General features: G+C 43.5%; 1 protein-coding gene across 5 annotated transcripts in view; it reads right to left on the bottom strand.

Annotated features, from left to right (window-relative positions):
- Positions 1-24,382, bottom strand: part of KCNAB1 (potassium voltage-gated channel subfamily A regulatory beta subunit 1) — a gene marked incomplete at both ends in the record, with an annotated part of 324,812 nt that overhangs the window by 6,746 nt on the left and 293,684 nt on the right. For all 5 annotated transcript variants that reach the window (XM_084231608.1, XM_084231611.1, XM_084231609.1 and 2 more), the window contains 4 exons: positions 2,684-2,804; positions 10,301-10,395; positions 11,470-11,590; positions 12,217-12,302. In XM_084231608.1, the coding sequence (XP_084087734.1) occupies positions 2,684-2,804; positions 10,301-10,395; positions 11,470-11,590; positions 12,217-12,302 (423 nt within the window). The remainder of the gene's footprint in view (positions 1-2,683; positions 2,805-10,300; positions 10,396-11,469; positions 11,591-12,216; positions 12,303-24,382) is intronic.

Here is a 24,382-nt window from a genome sequence, read left to right as displayed (position 1 = left end):
TGCGTCATGGGGACGCCAGCAGAAGCAGGAGAGCAGAGAAGCAGAGAGAACTCAAGACAAAGCTGGAGAGCCCAGAAAGAGTGAAGGCTTCTGGGGGCTGGGAGGCCTGCCAGCCTCCCAGCGCCCCCGGACCTGGTAAATCCCAATAAAAGCCTGAAAAAACCACCGAGGGCTCTAGGACCCTCTCCTTTACCTGGTCTGCTGGATCAGAAAACCTGTGCTGTGTCCCTTCCTGCCCACTACAGCGATCCACTCAGGTCATTGTAGTGTTAGCGCTCAGACTTAACCCCTAGGCCACCAGGGAGGACCCTAAAGGTATATATCATTTTTGATTTTTAATCTAAATGGAATCATAAGTCTTTTGTGTTTGACTTTTTTGACTTAGCATAATGTTTGTGGGGTTCACCCATGCTATGTCAAATGTCTATCATTTCCTTCTGCTGCTGGATAGTAGGCCCTTGTGTGCATGCGGGGACTACCCTTCAGGAATCACCTCCCCCACCCTCAACTCAGCCGCCTAGCACCTCAATGTCTCCTGCTGTTATTCAGACCCCTATCGCCTCTCTCCTGCACAGTTGGTTTTCCTGCCTCTTGTCTGGTTTATCCCTTGCCCTTAGCAGTTTTTTCACATCCAGCAACACTTTCTCCAGATGCAAATCTGACCTATCAACTTGCCTGGCTCACTTTTAGTTGCACCTGATGGAATCATTATCCAGGGTGCAGCTATCATTTTTCACCCCAAAGACCTGCCTTCCCCCATCTCTTTTGCAGCTATCTCAGGGCGAGTAGGTTCACTGTTAGTTCTAGCAATTTGAAGGAGAATTTTGGTAGGCCTTGGTAGGGGAAACAAGCCAGCAGGGAAGACAGCAGCTTGTGCCCCCTCCAAATCTCTATAATGCTCTTTCCTCTGGCATGCTCTCATAGCCATTGCTGTCGCTGTCTCTGAGTAATGCCGCCCTTATATCCCTGACCTCTAGGCTCAGGTGTGCATACTTGCACATGCGCACTCACACCCATGCGCAGGTGTCCATAGTCAGGCATGCGTGCCCCGGCACCTCTATGTTAACAAGATCAAGTCCGCAGGTGATAGCCACAGAGGCCAATGGTATAAAAGCCTGACCAGCTAAGTTTTCCTCACTCCCTGCCCTGTTTGTAAATCCTTTCCATCCCCAAACATTATATCAAGTCCCTAGCTCAGGCCATCCCCTTGACCTGGTGTAAGGGCCAGGACAGGGCACTGAGCAGGTTTTCTGATCTAGCAGACCGGGTGAAGGAGGAGTCCTGGAGCTCTCCGTGGTTTTTGCAGGTCTTTTATTGGGGTTCACCAGGCATACAGCAGGCAGGGGTGCTGGGGGGGCCGGGTGGCTGGCAGGCCTCCCAGCCCCCAGCAAGTCTTCACTCTATCTGGGCTCTCTGGCGTTTTCTGCTTCTCTCTCGGCTTCTGCTGCTTCTTTCTCAGCTTCTCTTTTGGCTTCTGCTGGCGTCCCCGTGACGCCGCCCTTAAAAGCCCAGTCTCAGCCCAGGTGAATCCCATCTACCTATGCCCACACCCTGCTCCAGGTGCCCACCATCAGGCATGCATTCAGGACCGCAAGGATCCATCATCTATCCTGATGGCGGGAGGGCAGAAAAGCCTGACATTTTCCTTACCCTACACCTGGGATACCCCTTTGCCTCCTCGCTCCATTTGTGTCACTAACCTCTGCCATCATTTGAGGTTCCTCATGGGGAACCTCATGGGGTCTGTCTTCCCCTAAAGGCCTTCCCCCCATCTCAGGCTGCATTGGGAGCCTCCACACTTCCACAACTCTGTGTGCTCAACTCTGTATTAAAAATATCTGTTTATTTTCTTGATTTGCCCATCAGGCTATGTTAATTGCAGTTGGATGCTCAGCACACAGCCCAGGACCTGCAGATCGCAGGTACTTATTAAATGTCTGTTGAATAACTATAGGCATGAATGGTGGATGTCTTTGCTGAAGTCCTGCTGTCCACCATTACTCTCTTAAGCTGTTAATATGCTTGGGCCTTTTAAAGTCTTTGCACACTAGCAGAATAATGTTCATAGGTAATACATGCAGAAGATTCTAGATAGTATCTAACCAAATACCACCAGGTGCACATCAGAATGTGTCTTCACAAGCAAGGTATGAATGTTGGGCTCTGCTCAGGTGTGTGAGGTGGGACCCAGCCCCTTAACCTCACAAGTAGCCTGTTTCCTGGTGGAGGCTCTGGAAATCTCATTTTAGATGGTATTTACCAGGAGTTTATGCCTCAGAAACCAGTCTGACCCTACAAGAAATACTCTCTCATGACAGGAGTGTGGATCAATGGTAAAAAAAAAAAACAAAAAAACAACCGGGGCCTCCCTGGTGGCACAAAGAGTTAAGACGCAACCTATGAAGCAATCCACAGCCACTGCAGCATGAGTTCAATCCCCGGCCAGCCAGGGAGCAAACCACATGGCGCAGCAGACCTCTCCTGACTCGCCCGCTGCTCCCCTCAGTGTGTATTTCAGTCAGTCTGCCTGTTCTGTTCCCCACTCTGTCTCTGGTGAATTCTTTCACCCTCCACACCTCTGGCCTGTACCCCAGTTCTTATATATGCAGAAATAAATAAAATCTTAAAAAAAAACCCTATCTTCCGCGATCAGAGCCCCTCCCGCCTTCTCATAATTTCTTACCAACGGCCAGCTGAGGTAGCGTGCATCCCAGCCGCTCGGCGATGGGGGAAAGGTCTTTCAGCTTGTTTTGTTGTTTTCTCCCTTCTTCACTTACAATTCGTTCTTTCAGCCATTGGTAGCACTAGGGGAAGAAGAACATTTACACGTTATATCTGGGAAGGGTTTGGTGCCAACACTGTCATCCACTAAAACAGAAGAACCTTACAGTGAGTTTCTGTGTCTCCTTGACTCTGAACTTTCTGTCTCGGGTGACAAGGATGCCTGTAACTTCTGGCCAAAAAGCATTCCCCCTGGTCTCACCCCTCATTTATTGGTTCAAAATTGTGGCCCTTTTCACCAATGGTGTTTATTCGAATCCATCAATATACACAAAGTTGTTGAGCTCTTGACACATAATAAATTATATCGTGTCCGCTGGATGGAGGAACTAACCGTTCTTATGGTGATAATCCAATTTGGGATTGTGGCAAAAAAGAATATTTACATTTCACCAGGTCTATTATGTTTCCTTTTTGTTAAGAAAGCTGGTGCCAAGCTTTCTGCTCAGAGAAAGCCATTATCGTACATTCTTGTCATAACTTTTTCTCCCTCTTGTCTTCAATTTAGTCTTAGGCTTGTAGCCTTAGAATGGGGCTTTATTGTCCACTTTCTGAGCAACATCCCAAAAGCAGACATGGCATAAATGAAAAGGACCAAGTACATTTTAAATATTTTAAAGTGGATTAAGTCTTTCTCAAATTTGTATGAACTTTTGTGTAAATGATTGAAAAGGTAGGAAATTCAGTGGGAAGCTATTATTTAAAACCTATGTGAAAAGCCTGGCTCTGATCTGTAGACCATAGTGAGACTAATTTCCTAAGTATAAGGAGAAAAATCTGATTGACAAGACTTTCAATGCCCTACTTTCCAGAAGATTCTGCTCTTACTATGAAAAGAGGGAATAATAGATTCTTCCTTGCAAAGGGTGCACTAAGCAGCAACACCCAAAGGAAAAGAGTCTTTGTGAGAATCCTCGTTAGTCTGTTTTAGTGAAAATAATAAAACCACCCCCGTGTGGCAATGTGGACTTTCCATTGTGCACACTGTGCACAGTTGCCTCATTTACTTTCCCCAAGGCCCCAGAAACTCAGTGATGAGCATGCCTCCACCTTAGGATTTCAGTAGGCTGCTGGCTCTTTCGTTTTTTGAGCATTTTTTCATCATTTTAAGACATTATTTCCAGAGAAAAGGGCAACCACACTGTGTTTTTAAAACCTGTGCTATAATTGACCTACCTCTAACACTGCATTACTTTCAGGTGTGCCGAATCATGATTCACTATTTGTATACACCTCTACATCATCACCACGTAAGTCCATCACTTAGTTACAGAACGTTTTGGGTGTGGTGTGTGTGATGAGCACACTGTGTCTTATTCTGATTTGGGGAATGACTTTGCAGTTGTGTAAGAGAAAGGCCCAGCCCCCGTCTGTTTGCTTCTAGATCTAAGTCTCAGAGGCTTAGTCGGGCGTCTCACTTGAGAGTTTGCTCAGGAACCTGGCTGAGAGTTTTGCCAGACTCAGCTCCAGGAAATCCCCGTTGCTTCTGAGAGGAAGGTGGCATGCAGGATCTCTCCAGAGGTGACCCCATGCCAGTGTGAGGACAGTCAGAACGATGAACCTGGTGGTGGGCACAGGTTCCCCAGTCACGTGGGGGGACATCCCAGAACCCTTGCCATTCTCAGTGGGAGAAACATCCACTCTCGCTCTAGTTTCAAAACATCTTTCAGGGGATCTGTATCTTTGAATTTTATTCACACAAAAAACCCAAAAATGTTGAAAACCAATAATCAAATGCTTTTTAAACAATTGCTTTTAAAAAAAATTATAGCTAGGAGAGTTTCTGAGATTTCAATAAAAGCTACACACATATAGCCTGGTTGATTTTTTTATGGATGTATAGAACTCCTTTTTTGAAATCTAATGTACAGTGCATTTTTACTTTTATTGAGTTACAAGTCTTGTATATTTTTATGTGTATATAATGTGAGTGTATTTACAAACACAGCACACCATATTGAAAAAGATTACTAAAAAAGTAACAAACATCAAATATTCATTGAATCCTTCTTGCCCCACTCTCAAAGTTATAAATCTCACTGTTGCTTTAATCATTAGAGAATAAGAAACTTAGATTAAAAAACAGTAGTTGCATAGTATTTACACTGCTTTCCTTGTACTTTTTTAAAGAAACAAAAGTATTTTGGAAATAAAAAGTTTCAACTTCTTTACAAGTAGAAAATGTTAGCCTAAAGAGATGAGTTTAGGGCCTCCCTGGTGGCTCAAGGGGTTAAGACGCAACCTATGAATCTGTCCACAGCAACTGCAGCAGGAGTTCAATCCCCAGGCAGGGAGCTGCCTGCATGGCACAGCAGACCTCTCCTGGCTCACCCGCTGCTCCCCTCAGCAGTGTGTTTCAATCTGCCTGTTCTGTTCCCCACTCTGTCTCTGGTGAATTCTCTTACCCCCCACACTTCTGGCCTGTACCCCTGTTTTGTATGCATAAATAAATCTTTAAAAAATGAGTTTAATCAAAACAGTAATTAAATATGGAAGTGAACCAGTGTTTCTTGTAAGAAGTTTGGTGGTGGGTGTGATTACGGATAATGATAAACCCAGTTTGCTGACTGTGGGCTGTAGTCCATGAGTCAAGATGGAATTTCCTCTTCCAACCCTATTATGCCACTTAGCCCCTGAGGGGCAGGACAGGCCACAGTGCAGGTTTTCTGATTTCATGCAGACCGGGTAAAGGAGGGGTCAGAGTCCTCAGTGGGTTTTTGCAGGTCTTTTATTGGGGTTCACCAGGCATATGGCAGGTAGGGGTGCTGGGGGCTGGGAGGCTGGCAGGCCTCCCAGCCCCCAGCAAATCCTCACTCTATCTGGGCTCTCCAGCGTTCTCTGCTTCTGCTTCTCTGCTTCTCTCTCGGCTTCTTTTTCAGCTTCTGCTGCTACTGGGTGATGGGGTGGCCTGGCGGGCTGGGTGGCTGCATCACCTGCCTCTGGGCCTAGCCTTGTCCCTGTGCCGAGTCCACATACCCGCTGCGGTTGCCAGCCAAGTGGGGGTTCTGTGTGGCTGGGCGTTTCTGGCCTAGAGAGCTGGAACTTTGCACATGACATACAGGGTTGTTCCTGCTACAACTGCCCCCCAGCCCTGTCGATCACTCCTGCTGTTGCTGGCGTCCCCATGACGCCGCCCTTAAAAGTCCAGTCTCTCAGCCCAGGTGTACCCACTTCAGGTGCCCGCCATCAGGCATGCATTCAGGACTACAGGGTTCCCTCATCTATCCTGATGGCGGGAGGGCAGAAAAGCCTAATACCTTTTACCTTACCCTACAGCCCCCTTCCAGGGCAGCAGTTGGATCACATGCAGGTTTTTCTAACTGAGCAGCTGAAGACAGGTGGCTTCAGGTTTGTCTCAACATCGTCAGTCCTGACTCAGCAGTTCGCACTGAGGAGGGTTCAGTTGATACGGGGATGAGGAAGGTATCTGGGAACCTGGAGCCAGATTGGGCATGGAATTCCCCATCTTTGATGCCCTACGGCTTTCCTGGCCATCCCATGTGACTCCACAGTACTTGTGGATTCCACCTTTTCTCATAATTCACCCCTTCACCTGCTTGTCTCTCTGACCCATCTTTGAATTACTCCTCAATGACTGACAGTGCATTCCTCCCTATATCTGCAGTGCTCAGCACATAGCTTGAGTAGATACTCAACAATATTTTGCCAAAGGCACAACGGAATGAGATTTTCTCCACAGATTAGTGGGTTATCACTTTAATACATGACAAAATTCCCTAAATTTTCCTAAAGCCTATTTCTTCACCATCGCCCAATGCAGTGACCATTATCTACATGTCTCCACTTTACAAGTAACGATACTGGGGTGGGAAGATGTGTGGGACTTGCCCTTAGCCTCCGTTGGCTGTTAGTCCTGGACTGGAACTCAGGCAGCAACTATAAAGGCATGGATGAGATCAATGGAGCCTTATCTCTGGACCTTTATCTCTGGATCTTTAGCATCGAAGATCATCAACTATTTTTAAAACATCAAAGCCTTTGACTCAAGAGAGGAGCAAAGTCTTAACTATTGAAGTTGAAATCAATAAAAAAATGCTGTAGCTAAAAACTTTCCTTCTGAAATTATACCTTAATGTGCAACATCCTTAGTTTCTCAGTGTGAACCCCTGGAGAATATGGGCTGCCCTTCTCCCCACCTCTGAGTCACCTCAGTTTGCTTGCTTCCAGTTTGACAGATGAGTGATTTTTGTGATTTTTCTGTAAGGCATTTTGCTAACAACAGCTAAGAGCTACCCACAGATTGAACTGTACTTTCCATTTAAAATTTCTATTTAAAAGCTACACACTTGATTTCTTGATCAGACTTTTTGCTCTTCTGTTGTGGCGCATCAAATTTATTCATCAAACATTTGTTTACTGGCTATCTGTTATTTGCCTGGCTTTGTGAGGAGCGAGGTGAGTAAGTTTCAGATTCTGTCCTAGATGTTTTCACAAATCATGTGGTAATTTACGAAGAATTTTATAGATGGGGTATTGTAGGGTAAAGAAAATGTCAGGCTTTTCTGCCCTTCCGCCATCAGGATAGATGATGGATCCTTGTCCTGAATGCATGCCTGATGGCGGGCACCTGGAATAGGGTGTGGGCATAGGTAGATGGGATTCAGCTGAGCTAAGACTGTGCTTTTAAGGGCGGCGTCACGGGGGGACGCCAGTAGCAGCAGCCCCAGCCAGCCAGCAGCAGAATGTGAAGGAGAAGCCGAAGCAGAAGCCGAGAACGCCAGAGAGCCCAAATAGAGTGAAGACTTGCTGGGGGCTGGGAGGCCTGCCAGCCTCCCAGCCCCCCAGCCAGCACCCCTGCCTGCCATATGCCTGGTGAACCCCAAATAAAAAACCTGCAAAACTACTGAGGACTCTGACTCCTCCTTTACCCGGTCTGCATGGGATCAGAAAACCTGCACAGTGTCCAAGTCCTGCCCTTACAGGTATCCCCTCAATGATTTTGTCAGCAGCTATGTTTGTATGGCTTCCTTACAAAAAATACCTCAAAAGCTTTGCATGGCATATGCGGATCACAGTCCCTTATCCTTTTGGCCACTGTCACTGGTCTAGCAGGTCAGCACATGGCCCAGTCTTGCCCCCTTATCTCTGGATTGACACTGATAAAGAAAATATCTCTTTCCTCTGGTTATAAGATTTAACAACGAATGTCTGAAGTAACCGTTTCTCCCATTCCTGGTATAAGGAAGAACCACTTGCAGTGGAAGAAAATGACACCCCCATACAGAGAGAAATAGAGGGGAGTCCTGCTTAATTTTCAAATCTAGGGGTGGAGTTAGGCTTGGTCACCTCTGCTCCATCTTTCCCAAGGAATGTTGTCTATGTGTTTCCCTTTGGTTAAATTAGCTTGCAATTAGAGAAATCTAAAACTCTGTAAGAAATGTTGATGACCTAGTAGGGGGAGGTGCAAATCACTAAGTTGAGAAAGCCCCCCACAGGTGAAGACAAGCAAGCTTTGTCTTTAGAGGTGACAGGGCTTTCACCGGAGAAGGGAAAGAAGGGCATCCCAGGAGGCAGTGAGGGCACAGTGCATTTTCGATGGAAAATGAAGTAGCATGATATAGGAGAGACAATATCAGAAAAGTAGGTTCAACTTAGATCCCAAGGGATTTCACTGGATGTTTTTCAATGGGGTTGGGTTTTGTCCTGTAAGATTGGGAAGTCATTAAAGGATTTTAAGCAGCTTATGGTAGGGTGAGAGTAATTGAAAGATAATTGGTCACAGTGGCAGGTAGTTGAGAAAAGGGGGGAAGTGGAGCGTCCAGGTGACAGGCTGCTGTAGCAAACCAGGTAGGAAATGATGGAGATCTGAACAGGGCATGCACCATGGAGGGGCAGGATGTGGACTGGAGGATTGGCATCCTGCTGGAGAAGAGAAGGGAGAGGAGGCAGTCTAAATAATGCCACGACTGCTGATGGGCTGGCTAAACGGATGGGTGGAGGCCCCGTTAACTAAGAAGGAAGGGCAGCTCTTGAGATTGCACAGAGTAGGCACTCAGTAAAACCACAAATTTCAATGCTTCCCTACCTCCATTCCTCCTCTCTCTCTCTTTTTTTTAAGATTTATTTATTCATACAAGAACTGGGGTACAGGCCAGAGGTGTGGGGGTGAGAGGATTCACCAGAGTCAGAGTAGGGAGCACAACAGGCCGACTGAGTTAAATACACTGCTGAGGGGAGCAGCGGGCGAGTCAGGAGAGGTCTGCTGCGACATGTGGGTTGTTGCTCCCTGGCTGGGGATTGCTTCAGAGGTTGCATCTGAACCCCTTGCACCACCAGGGACATTCCTCCCCTCTTTACTCTTCTTGTCTTCCTCCTTTTATACTTTCTTCCCTAAAACACTTTTAGTTTTTCTTTGCTGACTTATTAATAATTAGTACAGAACAATCTTCAACTTTCAGATGCAAGACCATAGTTAATATTCTTGGCTATTTATATTTTGCGATAATGTAAATCTAGAAACAGGATCATGTCTGCAGGCTTTGACAGATATTTATATTGTGTTATTTTAAACAATGAAAAAGCTGGCAGGTCAGCCATTATAGGCAGAAGGAGCAGAAGGACAGTGACTGACAGCCGGAGAAGGTTCCAGTTAGGGAAGCACTTGGGGAAGCCATGCAGACTGAAGGGGGGTGGGTTAGACCCAACCTGAGCAGTCCTTCCACTAATTTTGTGCTGATGGAGGCGAGAGACTTCCTCTTGGGGACCTTTGGCTTGCTTTTAATTTTTTAAATGCCTATTTTCTCTCTCCTTTGACATTATAAGAGTAATTTATGATTCTAATGTTCTTATACTCTAAAGTTTTTAATAAACAGCCATATTATTAATAAAAAGTGTGTGATGTACTCTCCAATAAATTAATCATCAAGATGTTCTGAATGGAGGTAATTTTATGTCAATGAATTTGGATGTCTTTATGCTTTAGAGAATTTAAGCTACCTGACTCAGCGCCAGCTTTGATCTCTGCAAATGCCAGCTTGAGCCCCTGAGTCCTGCCTCTGAATCTGTTTCCCTAATCCTCCCTCCTTATCCCCACTCCCCACCTCCACATAGTAGAAAACATTAACCAACCTAAAAAAACGTGCTCAGCTATAATCGATTTGCCCCATATGGATTAAACCTCTATGGCTTAAATTTTGTTTTCTAAGAAAAGTAAAATTAGATCTTTTTTACATAGAAAACAAACTTTATATTTCATCAGTGTCAGTGGAGGAATGAAATGCCTTATTTAACAAAAGAATAAAGAGGCTGGTGGGTTCTACCTGGTCATCAGGTGAGACCCCAATTGCCACCCAAGGGGGTTTTCCTAGCAGCAGATTATGAAGCAGCTGACTGTGTGTCAGAAGCAGGCTTCTGAGGGTTGTGGGGACTGAGATCAGGCCGAGGTCATGCTCTACTAGGCAGGGAAGCCACAGCTGCAGGGTGTTCTCGCCCATCTTTTCCCTCCCTGTTCCAAGCCTCTCTCACCCCTAGCTGCTCCCCAAGAGGTAGGAAAAAATACCTTCAGTGAAGCTCTGGAACTTTCAGGCACACCATTTCCATATTTTCCTGAGATGATTCCACAGGCAAGGGGAGACCATGTCATTGCTCCAACCCCTGCAGAAGAAAAACCCTTCAAAAGTTGTGCAAATGGTAATCAAAAGTGCAGGAGCCCTTTCAATAGGATTTGTTAGTTGTGGGAGAAGCTACCTAGGTAAATGAGTGAACATCAGCACACAACCTTCTGTTAAATTGTAGGCATTTACAATTGTGCTTCATTTTTATAAGCCAATCAAACATGCAAAGTTGGTTACAGGGATATAAACAAGCCATATAAACAAGCCCGAAAATGAAGTTCAGCCATAATTTTCTGAGGTTCCAAATTCTCAGGTTTCTTTTTAACACTTTACTTGCACAGAAAATCAGCACTTTGCTTGTCCACTCAGCCTTACTAGTGCCTGGAACACAGCAGGAACACAATGCCTCTGCAGAGCAAATACACAAAAAGCAATAGCAATAGTAACTATTGCCATTTTTGTTGAATTTTTAATCTTTTTTTCTTACCCAGCATTTTTCTATCACATGAGCCCCTATTTTCTTAGCAAAACAGTTATCTCTGAAAGCTAATTTGAGGAATAAGCCTGAAAATAGGCTTATATTTTTCTGATATCCAAAATTCTTGGGTATATGTAGGGTGTTTGTTTGTGTGTGTATAATTTTTTCCTCCAGTCTTTGAAAGTGTTATGTCTCCCTATACTAACATGTAGCGCTTGGCTTGTTAGTGGGTTGTTGAATGCCCCATGTCTGACTCAGTTCCAGGCACAGGAGATATAGATGTGTATATCTATAATTTTTTGGACAGGCAGTTACAATTCAGAGATGTATGCTTTAACTAGAGCAAGCACCCTATGAAAACTGAGTTTATTCATTGGGTCTTCCCCTCATTCTCTGTGCAATTTTTAAACTCCTACTGAGTTCAATCACAATTTACAACTGCTTGACTCCCATCTGTGATCGCCTGTGAACCAACCACATGCAGGCTCATTGTCTTGTCTAACAGTCTCTGGATGCATAGTTCTTACAATCCTATGTTAATTGGGCACATTTAGAAAAGGACTTCAGTGACATTTTTTTCCAGATCACTGATCTCACTCCTATTGTTAGAAATAATCAGTAACTCTGAGAGGTTACCTATTTTATGGTAGAGCTCTGGTAGTTGAACCTCCACTTTCTCTCTCTGGAAAAGATGGTACTCAGCTTGCTCACAGACTGGCGGGATCATATTGAACTGTCTTGCTACAGAATAGGCTTCCTAAGGAGAAATAAAATTGCAAATGAATTTACAATGATGAGAAATTAGATTTCTCTGATGTGTATGCATGAGAATTTTCATTTTGGTGTAATCAATACAAACTGTGAAACATGAAAGATGTCAAACAATAAGCAAAATTATGACCATCAGTTTCATGAAGAGCAGGAAGTCCATTTTATTCTTTGAGCACATTTGGACTGAGTCCTGGGCAAATTAGTCATGTGCATTGGGACTATTATAAAAGAAAATGTAGTTTGACTAGTTTCCTAAAGAAATCAAACTAATATATAAAAACGATCTGTTATTAGCATGTTATAGAAGTAGTTAAAAAGAAAACTAGAACATTCTTTTCTTCTATCTCATTATCTGGGAAATTTACTTTTACCCTCATGCCACCAAAGAGCATGCTAAAACATCATTCCTATAAAGACGTGAGCCCTCCCTGCTGTATCTCATCGGATGAGATACAGCCCCCACGTCCATCTGCATTATGATGGAATTGATAAGAGAATTCAGTGCCATAGAGATTGCAAGGAAAGTTTGCAAAAGATCTTGCAATTTACACATAGGACCTGAAAAGCCACAATAAAGTACTTAATGGCCATTTAAAAATAAAAGTAGGTTACCATAATCTCCATGGCGCTCCACCGCGAGGTTCCCCAGTACATGGCCATGCCCTGGTTGATCACGTGCGTCATGGCACGCACAATTTCTGTGGAAGGCCAAACAGAGAGGTTTCATGGGTTTCTCTACTTTGCAAGTTAGGTGGTCTTTTTTTTTTTTTTTCTGTCAAAAGTTTACAAGTTTAATACAACTATTTATTCAATCAGTGTAGTTACTTTGACATTGATGACAACAGAATAGTCAAACATGAAATATGGACTTTTTTGGAGGTTGGTAGTACTCTTTGGGTTAAGTTAACTTTCCATTTTCATGTTGCAGCAATAAGGCTAAGTGATATTAAAAACATAATGACCTCTATAAATTGTTCCTTTATTTTTATTGCTTCATGCTTCCTGGTCTGACGAAAGAACATATGATTAATCTCCTTCAGAACCTGGGTAATTTGCCCAATAAAGTGAGAAGTAAGAGAAAGCTCTGGCTTTGACTTTTCAGGACATAATGTTAGCAGGCTAGAGGGCCTGTCTTTGTGTCTGGATTTGCAGAATTGGGCCACACATACACTGACTGCAGAGCAGAGATGACTCAACAATAACTTATTAAATGCAGAACAGAAAGATAAGCTTATTAAATGCAGAACAAACAGCTGAAGCCACAGTGGCTTAAACCCACAGTGGCACACTCTGTCCTTGACCAGATTAAACGAAACTTTATTCCAAGACACCCATGTGATGAATTTCATCAAGGCATGCTCATGGCCCCGTCTGGTTTGCTCATCAGCCTTTTTCAGCTTGACATCACATTTCCTAAACAGGAAAATAAATCCTTTCCCCAGAGGGTGGAGCGGCCAATCCTGTCCCCAGCCAGATGGCATGTGGCATGGAGAGCATGGAGGGCTTGAATAACAGGCACATACAGCAGGATTTCTTCCACAAAGCAGGTCAACCAAAGATTCAGGATCATTTGATATTTTCAAGGGGATACAGACCGCGGGCTTCCCCATGTCCCACAAATTTCTATAGGTTACATGTCCTCCCAAAGATCAAATCCTATCTCAAGGTGAGTTGAGGTAGGTATATTCTTATTTTTATTTCTCATGAGCAAACACCGTCTAAATTGACAGGGACAGGATTTGGAATGAGAATGTCAGGGTTAGGGAGTTAGTGTCCCTGCCTGTTTGACTTATGTATGTCTTTTAATTTGAGGTTAGTTTCTTTTATAGAAAATGGAAATGCGACTCACCCTTGTCTAGCCAACAGACAGAAAATTTAGTTTATAAGCAAAATATTTTTCTTTCTTGGAGAAATACTCCCAAATATCAGATACTATTCAGCAACTTAAATGCCGAAGTTCATTCTCACTTTATAAAATTAGATACAAGAAGTGATAAGAAATGCTTTTCTTTTTATATACAAGTGGGAATGTGTACCAGTGATAAACATTTCTGGAAGTTGTAGCCATTATTTAAACCCCCGGAAGTATTCTCTTCTCCTTGGATATCTCCATGGTTGTGTCAGCTTCCTTTCCTTTTATATTCTGGTTCACTCAGAGCTGAGGATTTCATTCAGTCAACAGTATTTATTGTGTCTGCTGCTCCGGGTGCCAGGATATTGTGGTGAGTCAAACACGAAGGACGTTAAGAGAACAAATTGCACCCAAGACACTCCCCTCTCTGTTCTGCAGTCAAATATGATGAGCACAGAACACTGACCAGTGGCTCGACCACGTGGAGGTTCCTGAGACCGGGACAGAACAGCTGGCGTGCAGAAGAGGTGGTGATTCTTTTTTTTCTTTTTCTTTTTTTTTAAAGATTTATTTATTTATTTATTTATTTATTTATTTATTTATTTATTTATTTATTTATCTATACAAGCACTGGGTACAGTCAGAAGTGCGGGAGGGTGAGAGAATCCACCAGAGCCAGAGCGGGGAGCAGAACAGGCAGAAGGACCGAAGTACACTGCTGAGGGGAGCAGCGGGCGGCAGGAGAGGTCTGCGCGCCTTTTTTTCTTATTTTTTTTTTAAAGATTTATTCATGCATACAAGAACTGGAATACAGGCCAGAGATGCGGGGGGTGAGAGGATCCACCAGAGACAGAGTGGGGAACAGAACAGGCAGATTAACTGAAATACACTTGTGAGGGGAGCAGTGGGTGAGACAGGAGAGGTCTGCCTTGCCATGTGGGTTGCTCCCTGGCCGGGTATTGAACTCATGCTGCAGAGGCTGCGGATTGCTTCATAGAGCAGTGCTTAACCCCTTGCGCCACCAGGGAGGCCCAAGAGGTGGTGATTCTTGCACCTCGTTCACTTATTCAATACACATATACTGGAAGTCTCCCTGTGCCAGGCATTGTGCCAATGCAGGGTTCACCTGTGAGTAAAACAGGCATGAAGCTCTTGGCTCAGGGAGTTTAGAACTGAGTGTGAAGATGGAGATGTAAATAAATATTTACAAAATATAAAGCCTTAAAGAGGGAGGGAGGGGGAAAGCTTATTTAGTTAGGTTAAGGGTAATCGTTAAGCAAAACAAATAAAAAGGAGTCATGTGAAGACCAGAGGAAAAACATTCTAGGCAGATGGAACAGCATTGCAAAGGCCCTTAGGTAAGACAACTTACCAGCAAGCAGAAGGAAGCCAGCATGGGCGGAGTCTAGTCAAGAAGGATGACAGGGCACAAGAGGTGGTTCGCACAGTATTCGTATATTATTCAAAGTTTAGTGGGAAGTCATTAACTTTTTTTAGGTAAGAAATGACAGAATGTCATTTAAATTTGGGAATACTTTATGCTATGGCAAATCTGTTGTATCAGAGAGGGCTGGAGAAACAGCCCTCTACCTTTCATTAGAAAGGTACTGAAGTATTTAGGTAGGCATGAGGGTAACTTGGAATAAGGTGGTGGTAATAAAGAGAGGGAAACACAGATGGTTTCAAAATATATCTTGGAGGTAGATTCAACAAGACTTGCGGATTAACTGAATGTGTCAAGTAAGTGAAAGGGACTGAGACCATCTCCCAGGTATCTGGCAATTTGAGGGTATGAGGGAAGAACAGGTTGGGGGTGGAAATCAAGGATTCCTTTTGGACATGCAAAAATTGCAGACACTTGTGAGATACTAAATAGGGAGATGAGTAGAAATTGTAGGGTATGTGATAATAAGCAAATTGTACTGGAGGTGATAAATTTATTACCAGACTATTAATTGCACTAAATTTCACAGAGTGGATAAAATTCTAAGGGAAGTCTGCAGAGAAAAGAGGTTCTGGGCCTCCCCTGTGGCGCAGCGGGTTGAGCGCAGTGCTGTGAAGCTGTCCACAGCCTCTGCAGCATGGGTTCAATCCCTGGCCAGCCAGGGAGAAACCCATATGGTGCAGCAGACCTCTCCTGCCTTGCCCGCTGCTCCCCTCAGCAGTGTCTTTGGTCAGTCTGCCTGTTCTGCTACCTGCTCTGTCTCTGGTGAATGCTCTCACCCTCCCGTGCCTCTGACTGTATACCCCAGTTCTTATATAAATAAATAAATATTTAAAAAACCAAAAAGAAAAGAAAAGAAAAGAGGTTTTAAGAGCCAGCCCAGGGGTCAGAGAGAGAATAGTGCCAGGGTTGGTCTGCAGATAGATGGCCAGGAAGGAAGCTGAAGGAGGGAATTTCAGAATCAAAAGCAGAGCGTTCTCAAGAAGGAGCTGAGCACTTAAGTTGGAAGAGGACAAAACAGTGTCCACTGATTTTGAACACACGACAGGAGGTCATTGCAGACCACGAGCTGGGTAGCTTCAGTGTCATTGGTATGAAGAGACCAAGGCCAGACTGGAGATGAGGGGTGGGCAGAGGAAGGAAGACTTCAGAGACAACCGGAGTGGATGACTCAGGTTTGAAGTGTGTCTAGCAGAGACCTCAGGCTGTAGTTGAAGGTTATTAGGGTCAAAGGAGAATTTTATTTAAGGACGGGAGGTGTAAGAGTCAGCCTGCACACCGCAGGGAGTGCCACAGAAAGCGGAAACTATGCTGATGTGGGCCAGGGTTTGGGGAAGAAGCATGGGGTAAAGACTTGATTGAGACGGAGGTGGTCAGAGCACCTGTGGGTGGGGGGACTTCAACAAGATGGTAGGAATCAGGAAATGCTATTCTCAATGAACTGTGACTCAGTGAACCGGTGAGAGTGAGAAGTGAGGACAAGGTGAGAACCAAGAGTTCTGAGCCCCGAGGCACCCACTCCAATGCCCAGGTGCTTGAGTTGCTGGTAATTTCTCGCTGAGCAGGATGCAGAAAGAACTGCTCTTGTGGTTATGAAGGCGGGGTGAAATCACAGAGAAGCAGGGGCCTGAAGTCAGGCATTCATGTTGCCACCAAATAAAATGTCATATAATGCATCCTAAATGTGTTCATTTTTTCCCCCTAATATCAGAAGAAATAGCCCTAATTTGTTCCCCTATTTAATAGGAAACGGCTGCACGGATGGCTGAGGTGGGTGTCACACAATTCTATTTAAGGACACTAGAGGGCAGCATTGCTGAAAGAAAAGATGGAGTGAGTCAGGGCTGATGTGTCTCCTGGAAACACTTCGCAAACATACTAGTCAGAACTTGGGTTCTTAGTGGGGAAAGGAACTTAGTGTGGATAATGGATTCGTGCAATGCATTTATTTGCTCTGGGAAAGGACATGCAGGCAAAGGTGATTAAATCTCATGACCTGGGGCTGAATGTGACTCCCTCTCCCCACTGCCTGATCTCCTCCTGCTTTTCCAGGAAGTCATAGTTGTAGTTCACAGCCCTGACTGCCCATTAAAACACCCAAAGAACTTTGAAAAAGACATTCTCTGGGCTACACCCAAGTTCCATTTGATCAAAATCCGTGGGGGGTGAGGACCAGCATCAATACTTTAAAAATTCCGTTCCAGATGATTCTAATGTGTGTCTGTGTTGAAAACCACTACACCAATAATTTCAGAAAATGGCCACTGGATCACCCACAGTAGCACCTGGGAACTTGCTAGAAATGCAAACCCTAGGACCTTGCCCCAGACTTACAGAATTACAAATTTGGGAGCAGGGGATGCTTCTCGGTTCTGTGTTTTAACCAGTCCCCTCAAGCAATTTTGGTGCAGATTCAAGTTTGAGAGCCATTGCTTAGAACATTGTTAATCAGTCATTTCAATGAATATCAGCTTCCTCCCACATCTCCTTTTCTGCTCTTTCACCTAAGCTAAACTAAATGCTGCACATTATCATTTCTCCTTTAATTTAGTTATTTGCTTTAGTGCATATGCAAGCAGGTAGTCACCATGACATGCATGCCTACACACAGGCATACTTTGGTATGAATCAGACTCACCTGGGAAATTTAATGAAAATGCAGAGGTGGAGGCCCCAAACTTCAACAAGCAAGGGGTTTTGTGCTAGATTCATTAGCTCTCAAATCTCAAAGTCTGAGAAATACTATTTGAATTATAGGCAAACTTTGTTAAGTCTTCCCCATACACTCCTTTTCAGGTTGAAATCATCACCATTCTTTCCCCCATGGGCCCCACGCAGCTGGCTCTCATTCCCTGTTATCCTTAACACACAGCTGACTCTCTTTAGATGCTGCAAGTACATTTTGCTTCTCTGTTTTCCAGTTCCCCAAGTGTAATGTGAGAAAGGTATTGATCCTGTGAGATTCTTTCAAAGCTTGACATGAGATCATGTATGCAGACCAATTTGTTAGTTGGTCAACCTCTGTTCTGATCAAACAATTTGTACAGAGCCTTTGTAAAGATGGGATTTCCAAACCTTATTCTGAAATGAAAAATAGGCTGTTGAAATGAGACATTTTGGTCTCAATTATAGCTACAGTTAAAGGCCTTGACAAAACAGTGGTTAGTAAATATCCCTAAGTTCCAAAGTGAGATACTAGACCACTACGTAGGATTGGTTAAAAAAAAGTTTGGCTATCTTCAGCCCACTTTGGAAGAAACAGTCCCCTCACCCAAGCAAAGGTTGAGAAGAGAGACCATTTATTTGACTTGTTTTGAGTTCTGTGGCATTTTCTTATCTTCCCCATGCATGCTCTCTCCCCAGTCTTTTATGTCAAACTGAACACAAATCCCAAACCTAAAAATTCCATTTGCAGAATTGCAAATAAGAACTGCATCCTGAAGTTAAGAGCCTGAAGTTCAGTGATTTCTCCAGAACAGATACCGACTGTCCTGGCAACTCTGCTCCTTCCTTGTTTAACTTGCCAACTTGCCTGACAGAGGGGAGAAGCCTTGATGCTTTATCTCTATCTTTTAAAATTATTTCTCTCTCCACCAGATGTGTGCACTTTAATCCTAGCAAGACGGCAAGTGTTCATTCTACGTTAGATAAAAATGGCCAAGCGACACGCCTCAGGCTACGACATAGCTTTCTGGTTTTACTACAGCTGGATTCTCATTATTTCTCTGTAATCCTCTTCTCACAACCTCCAGTCTTTTCCACTTGTCACCCAGACCCCTACTGCCCGCTAACACTCTGAGAAATAAGGCTGTAGAATATGGATCATAAAATTGCACTTCTCCCTTCAACATGATCTATGTGGGCCCCTTTATTTCCTACTAAAGCCTAGTGATGCCAACTGAGAGTTTCAATTAATAATTAATGGTGGGGCCTTCCTGGTGGCATAGAGGTTAAGTCTCAGCACTATCATGCTATCAATGCTGCAGCCTGAGTTCTCTCCTGTCTGACCCACTGCTCCCTTCAGCGGTGTATTTCAGTAGACCTGCCTTTTCTGTTCACTCTGTGTCTGGTGAATCCTCTCACCCCGTACCTCTGGCCTACACCCCAGTTCCTGTATGCATAAATAAATAAATCTTCAAAAGAATACTAAATGGTAATAATCAGAGAGGTGATTTCAGTCTTGATGAAAGGGAGTAGCAACCACAGTGAGTATACAGAATTTGTAAACAGTGGAATAAATTTCAATTTATTTAAACCATTCAAAAAGAGAGTAAGTCAGTCCATTGTCTTAAGTTTTCTCTCAAGTAAGGGCAACAAATAAACAAATTTAAACAAACAAATCTAAATGAACCAAATTTCAAGAATTGTGTTAGTATTCTGGATGCCTGACTTATCTGTCATCTGTGAAGCTAAAAGTTATGTCATCTGTAGGTTGTAGGAAACTGGCCCTCTAAGTTAGCATCCGGAGGCTTCCTCTGGCATTGCTAAAGGTCGCCCTTCACAGAAGGAATTTCTAATGTTTGAAAATGGGTCTTCTAATTTGGGATATCTCTCTGTCGTAAGTGAATACATGAAAATTTGGAAAAGGACTCTCTTTCTTTCTACTAAAAATATTAAAGTCTCAATGCTTGTCAATTAAGCCCCACAAATTTGATCCTAGAACATGACTGTCTTAGTCTTTTCTGAGCGTCATAACAAAAATATGTGATAGTTGGATTAAACAACACACATTGATTTCTCACATTTCTGGAGGCTGGGAAGTCTGAGATCAAGATGCTGGCAGATTTGGTGTCAGGTTAAGAACTCTCTTTTTAGTTCTGAGCAAGTCCTCATTGCCATAAGGGACACTCTGGAGTCTTTTTTTTTAAAAAAAGAGATTTATTTATGCATACAAGTACTGGGGTACAGGCCAGAGGTGTGGGGGGGGGTGAGAAGATTACCAGAGACAGAGTGGGGAACAGAACAGGCATATCGACTGAAATACACTGCTGAGGGGAACAGCAGGTGAGTCAGGAGAGGTCTGCTGTGCCATGTTGGTTGCTCCCTGTCCGGGGATCAAACTCATACTGCAGTGGCTGCGGACAGCTTCAGAGGTTGTGTCTTAACCCTTTGCACCACCAGGGAGGCCTTGGAATGTCTTTTATAAGGACATTAATCTCCTTCATGAGTATCCATTCACTACCCAATCATCTACCAAAGGCCATATCTTCTAATACCATCATAGAAATTAGAAATTAGTGTTCAACATGTGAACCCTTAGCAATGGCTAAGATAATTTTGGCCTAGAAATGCTCAAGGCAGGCACAGCCAGTGGCTTATCACTTCCACTGATGACATTCCAAAGAACCTGATTTTGAATAGCTTTTTTTTTTTTTTTCCCCAGGGAAATGTACCAGGATGAATGATCAACAAACTGGATGCAGAAAGAAATAGGAAATTAACCTGCTGTGTAGGTTTATTTGATAGAACCAATTTATTCTAATTTTAGACTAGCTAAATGAAACTTTTCTTATATATCACAAACAATTATGGTAGAAGATAATTCTGGTAAAGGACAATAAAATTCAATGAATAACACATAGAAAGATATGCTATAAGTTCTAGATACCTCTCATTTAGTTACATATAAAATATCTAAAGACAGTTTGAGAATTACTGGCTTTTTAATTTTGTGATCTTCTTGAGCTTTGGGTTGCAGTTTTTCTTAAACACTAAAATGAGTATGTTTCTGACTTCTTGGTGTATCAGTTAGGTTTTTGGTTGTTATTTTCTTGTTGGAGAAAGTTATTGAAAACTCAGTTGAAAGTCCTTAAATTATAAAAGATTTACTGACTCCTGTCTCTGGAAGTTCAGTGGCCGTACATGCTTCCTCCCGACTTTGTCTCTGGTGAATCCTCCCAACCCCTGCACCTCTGGTCTGTACTCCAGTTCTTGTATGCATAAATAAATAAATCTTTAAAAAGAAACTGGTTGGGGCCTCCCCGGTGGCACAGCGGTTGAGCGCTGGGTTGCGAAGCTGCCCGCAGCCTCTGCAGCGCCGGTTCGATCCCCGGCTGCTCCCCGGCCACCGGAGGAGGGTCCCACATGGCCCGCAGACCTCTCCTGCCGCCCGCTGCTCCCCTCAGCAGTGTACTTTGGTCCTTCTGCCTGCTCTGCTCCCCGCTCTGGCTCTGGTGAATTCTCTCACCCTCCCGCACTTCTGACTGTACCCAGTGCTTGTATAAATAAATAAATCTTAAAAAAAAAAAAAGATTGACAGTACAAAATATTAAAAAAAAAAAAAAAAGAAGGAAACTTGTTGTTCCAATAAGTTCTTGAGGCCCAACTTTTTCCTCACTTGCTGCTGCCCTATCCCCAGGGTGGTCTAACTCGGTATCCAGGCATCCAGATCAGTAGCATCTGTTGCTACTGTTAGAACAACTGGCCACATGCAGCCTCATTCACTCTCAGCAGGGTCGTTGTGCTCAGCACCCAAGCAAGACTCCTGATGGGACTGCCTCTGTCACATGAACTATGACCCAGGTCAAAATTAAAAATGGGTTAACTTCACACAACCAGACCTCACCTGGAACTGAGGACAGACAAGGGGAGAGGAAGCTGTCTTCCTCAGGCCAGTTGGAAGCCTAAGGGAACTATCTTTATCCACATGAAAATCTGGGTACCCAAGAGGGACGCCTGTGGGGCAGACAACCAGCCACTCCACTGTGTTCTTACCAGGTGTTGTTGGGCGCACAAATACCAGAGGGACAGGGAAGGGCTATCTCCATTGAGTACCTACTATGTGCTGGACTACATGCTAGGTACTTTACCAACATTATATGTTTTACTACAGCCTTATACGTGGCAGTATTATTGCTATCTTGCTATTTTACATTCGGAGAAAATGAGGCTCAGAGAGGTTAAAAACTTGCTAGATCAGGCTTACATTTGATGTCTAAAACCAGCCACACCCACCAAACTCCATGCTCAAACAAAAGGAAGCAAAAGATCTTTTTTCCTTTTCTCTCCACTCATACTTATGTATCTGTTGCCCACTTTTTTTGTTATGCTGTTTGACGCACATAGAAGGTTAACAGAGTTTTTATTAACCAAGGAGTAACAGTGTATTAAAAGGAAACACTATTTATAAAACTCTTGCTGAGGAATGGTTTTCCAAAAGTTCATTGAGATCTTGAAAAATAAATATAACCAAATCCTTCCCAATTTACTTGGTGTCCAATATTTCTATATCCACGATCAGTGGAACAGTTACTTTTAATCTTGGGGGCCTCTGCCATTGTGCTGGAGAGATCTGCCTCAAGCCTGGCATTTCTGATCTTCCCCGTTGGGGGAATGGCATCCCCCATGGTCAGAAAGAGCGATTCGGAAGCTTGATAGGTGCTTCTTATTCTGTTATCCTGCCTGGTGCTTCTTATTTATACAACAGTCTGTGGATGAGCTTTTCGGGACAGGCTTTTAACTTATTTTAAAAGGAAGTCCATCTTGTGAATGAAAGAATAAAGCAGGCAACTTGGCAGAAGATTGATAAGAGTAAAGAAATATTTATCCTAATGAGATTTTCTACCAGCAAATCCAGTTTCATGCTCTAACAGGAAGCCATCTTTACTTCTTTAAAAGCCTAGGGCTCACCTTACTTCCTGGTCCTCCCAAGAGAGGCGCTGGGAGGGAAATGCTGTCTTAACCTTAAAGATATTAAACCTTCCTCCCCTACAGCTGATGCGGTTCACTGGCAATCCCAAATCCATTTGGCTCTGTGTGCTTTTCTACTTTTATTAGGTATCAGGTAACGAACCCAAAGGCAGTTTTTAAGCTGCTTTAAAGTAGGCAAAAGTAGTAGACTGGAACAATTTTCTCAGCTTTTTGATAGTGAACTACCTGGGAAAGAGGAAATAGTAACTGTAAAAGTTTAAAAATGAGGCACATTCTCTCTGTATGTTCAAATGTAACGGTGGCTGGGTCAGGAGAGTAGCAGGTTTTCTTGAGGATTGCAATGGGGTGGGTTGCCACCTAATGGTAGATTCTAAGGTAGCAGAGCTAGTATTAATTGTGCATTTCTAAACTCTAAGGACTGTGCCTGGACTTCAACAGCCATGAGATTATAATTAACACTGATAACCTCATACCACCGGTTTTTTCACAGCGCTACGGCTAGCGCCGTCATCCAAGCCATCATCATCTCTGACTTTGGCTGCTACAATTATTTCTTACTATGTCTCACTGCTCTGGTATCTGTCTCCTTACAATTTACTCTAATTTCATGCTGGAGAGATCCTTTAGAAGTGTAAGTGAAATCATATCACTTCTTTGTCCAAAATTCAGAAGATCCCCAAATATTTGCCCCCTGAAATCTCTGTAGACTCATCTCTGTCTATGCTGTCCTTCCATATACTCTGCAGTCAAGTGGGTGTCCCTCATGTTCCTCACACACCCATGGGTGCTCCCATCTCAGGTCTGGACATCATTTCTACAATTGCCTTATCTCCCTCTTAGTTCTTCAGTTTACTCCTTCTGGTCATTTTTCAAATCTTTCCTTCTCAGTGACAACTCACAGCATTCAAAGCATTCCTATCCTAATTACCCTGTTCTACTATTTTTTTTCTTTGGTCACACTTATCACCTTCTAATAGTCTATAGAACTTAATATTTTATTATTTATTTCCTGTCCATCTTTTTTTTTTTTAGATTTATTTATGCATACAAGAGCTGGGGTACAGGCCAGAGGTGTGGGGATGAGAGGATTCACCAGAGACAGAGTGGGGAACAAAACAGGCAGAATGACCAAAGTACACTGCAGAGGGGAGCAGCAGGAGAGTCAGGAGAGGTCTGCTGCGCCATGTGGGTTGCTCCCTGGCTGGCTGGGAATCAAACTCATGCTGCAGTGGCTGCAGATAGCTTCATAGGTTGCGTCTTAACCCCTTGCACCACCAGGGAAGCCCCAATTTCCTGTCCATCTTACTAGAATGAGTGTGTGCTGTAAGGATGGGTATCTTTGTCTCTCTGTCCTCCTGTATATCCCATGCATGAAAAGCACTATCTAGAATGTAGCAGGCACTCAATAAATTGCTCTTGAATAAGTTTTGGATCTGAGCATTTTTATAAACCATGTTCTTCTCGGCCATCTTGAGTGACATGGGGCTGATTAAAAGGCATTCTGTAGGTCTTTTGAGAAAAGAGCTTGTGAGATCTGTGCTGGGAAGGGAGTCCAGAAGATGGGTGGGTGGGAGAAACAAAATCTTATCTTTTGTTCCTTCCTCAATTTTTCTTTTTGGAATCCATATCTTCCCTTTTTACTTTCCATAACATTTTATGTGAATTCTTGTGTCAGTTTTTTTTTCTTGTCTCATTAGATATAAGCATTCATTTCTAGGTGACAATTGGGTTTGTTCCATTACCAAATATACTTCTAGTTTCCATGCCAATGATACAATGCTTTCTTCTTTTCTCCAAGTTAAAAGAGAATATTGATAAGATTAGATTTTCTT

The sequence above is a fragment of the Talpa europaea genome (assembly GCF_964194135.1).
Source record: "Talpa europaea genome assembly, chromosome: 4".
NCBI lineage: Eukaryota > Metazoa > Chordata > Mammalia > Eulipotyphla > Talpidae > Talpa > Talpa europaea.
This window is presented reverse-complemented; position numbering and strand designations above follow the sequence as displayed.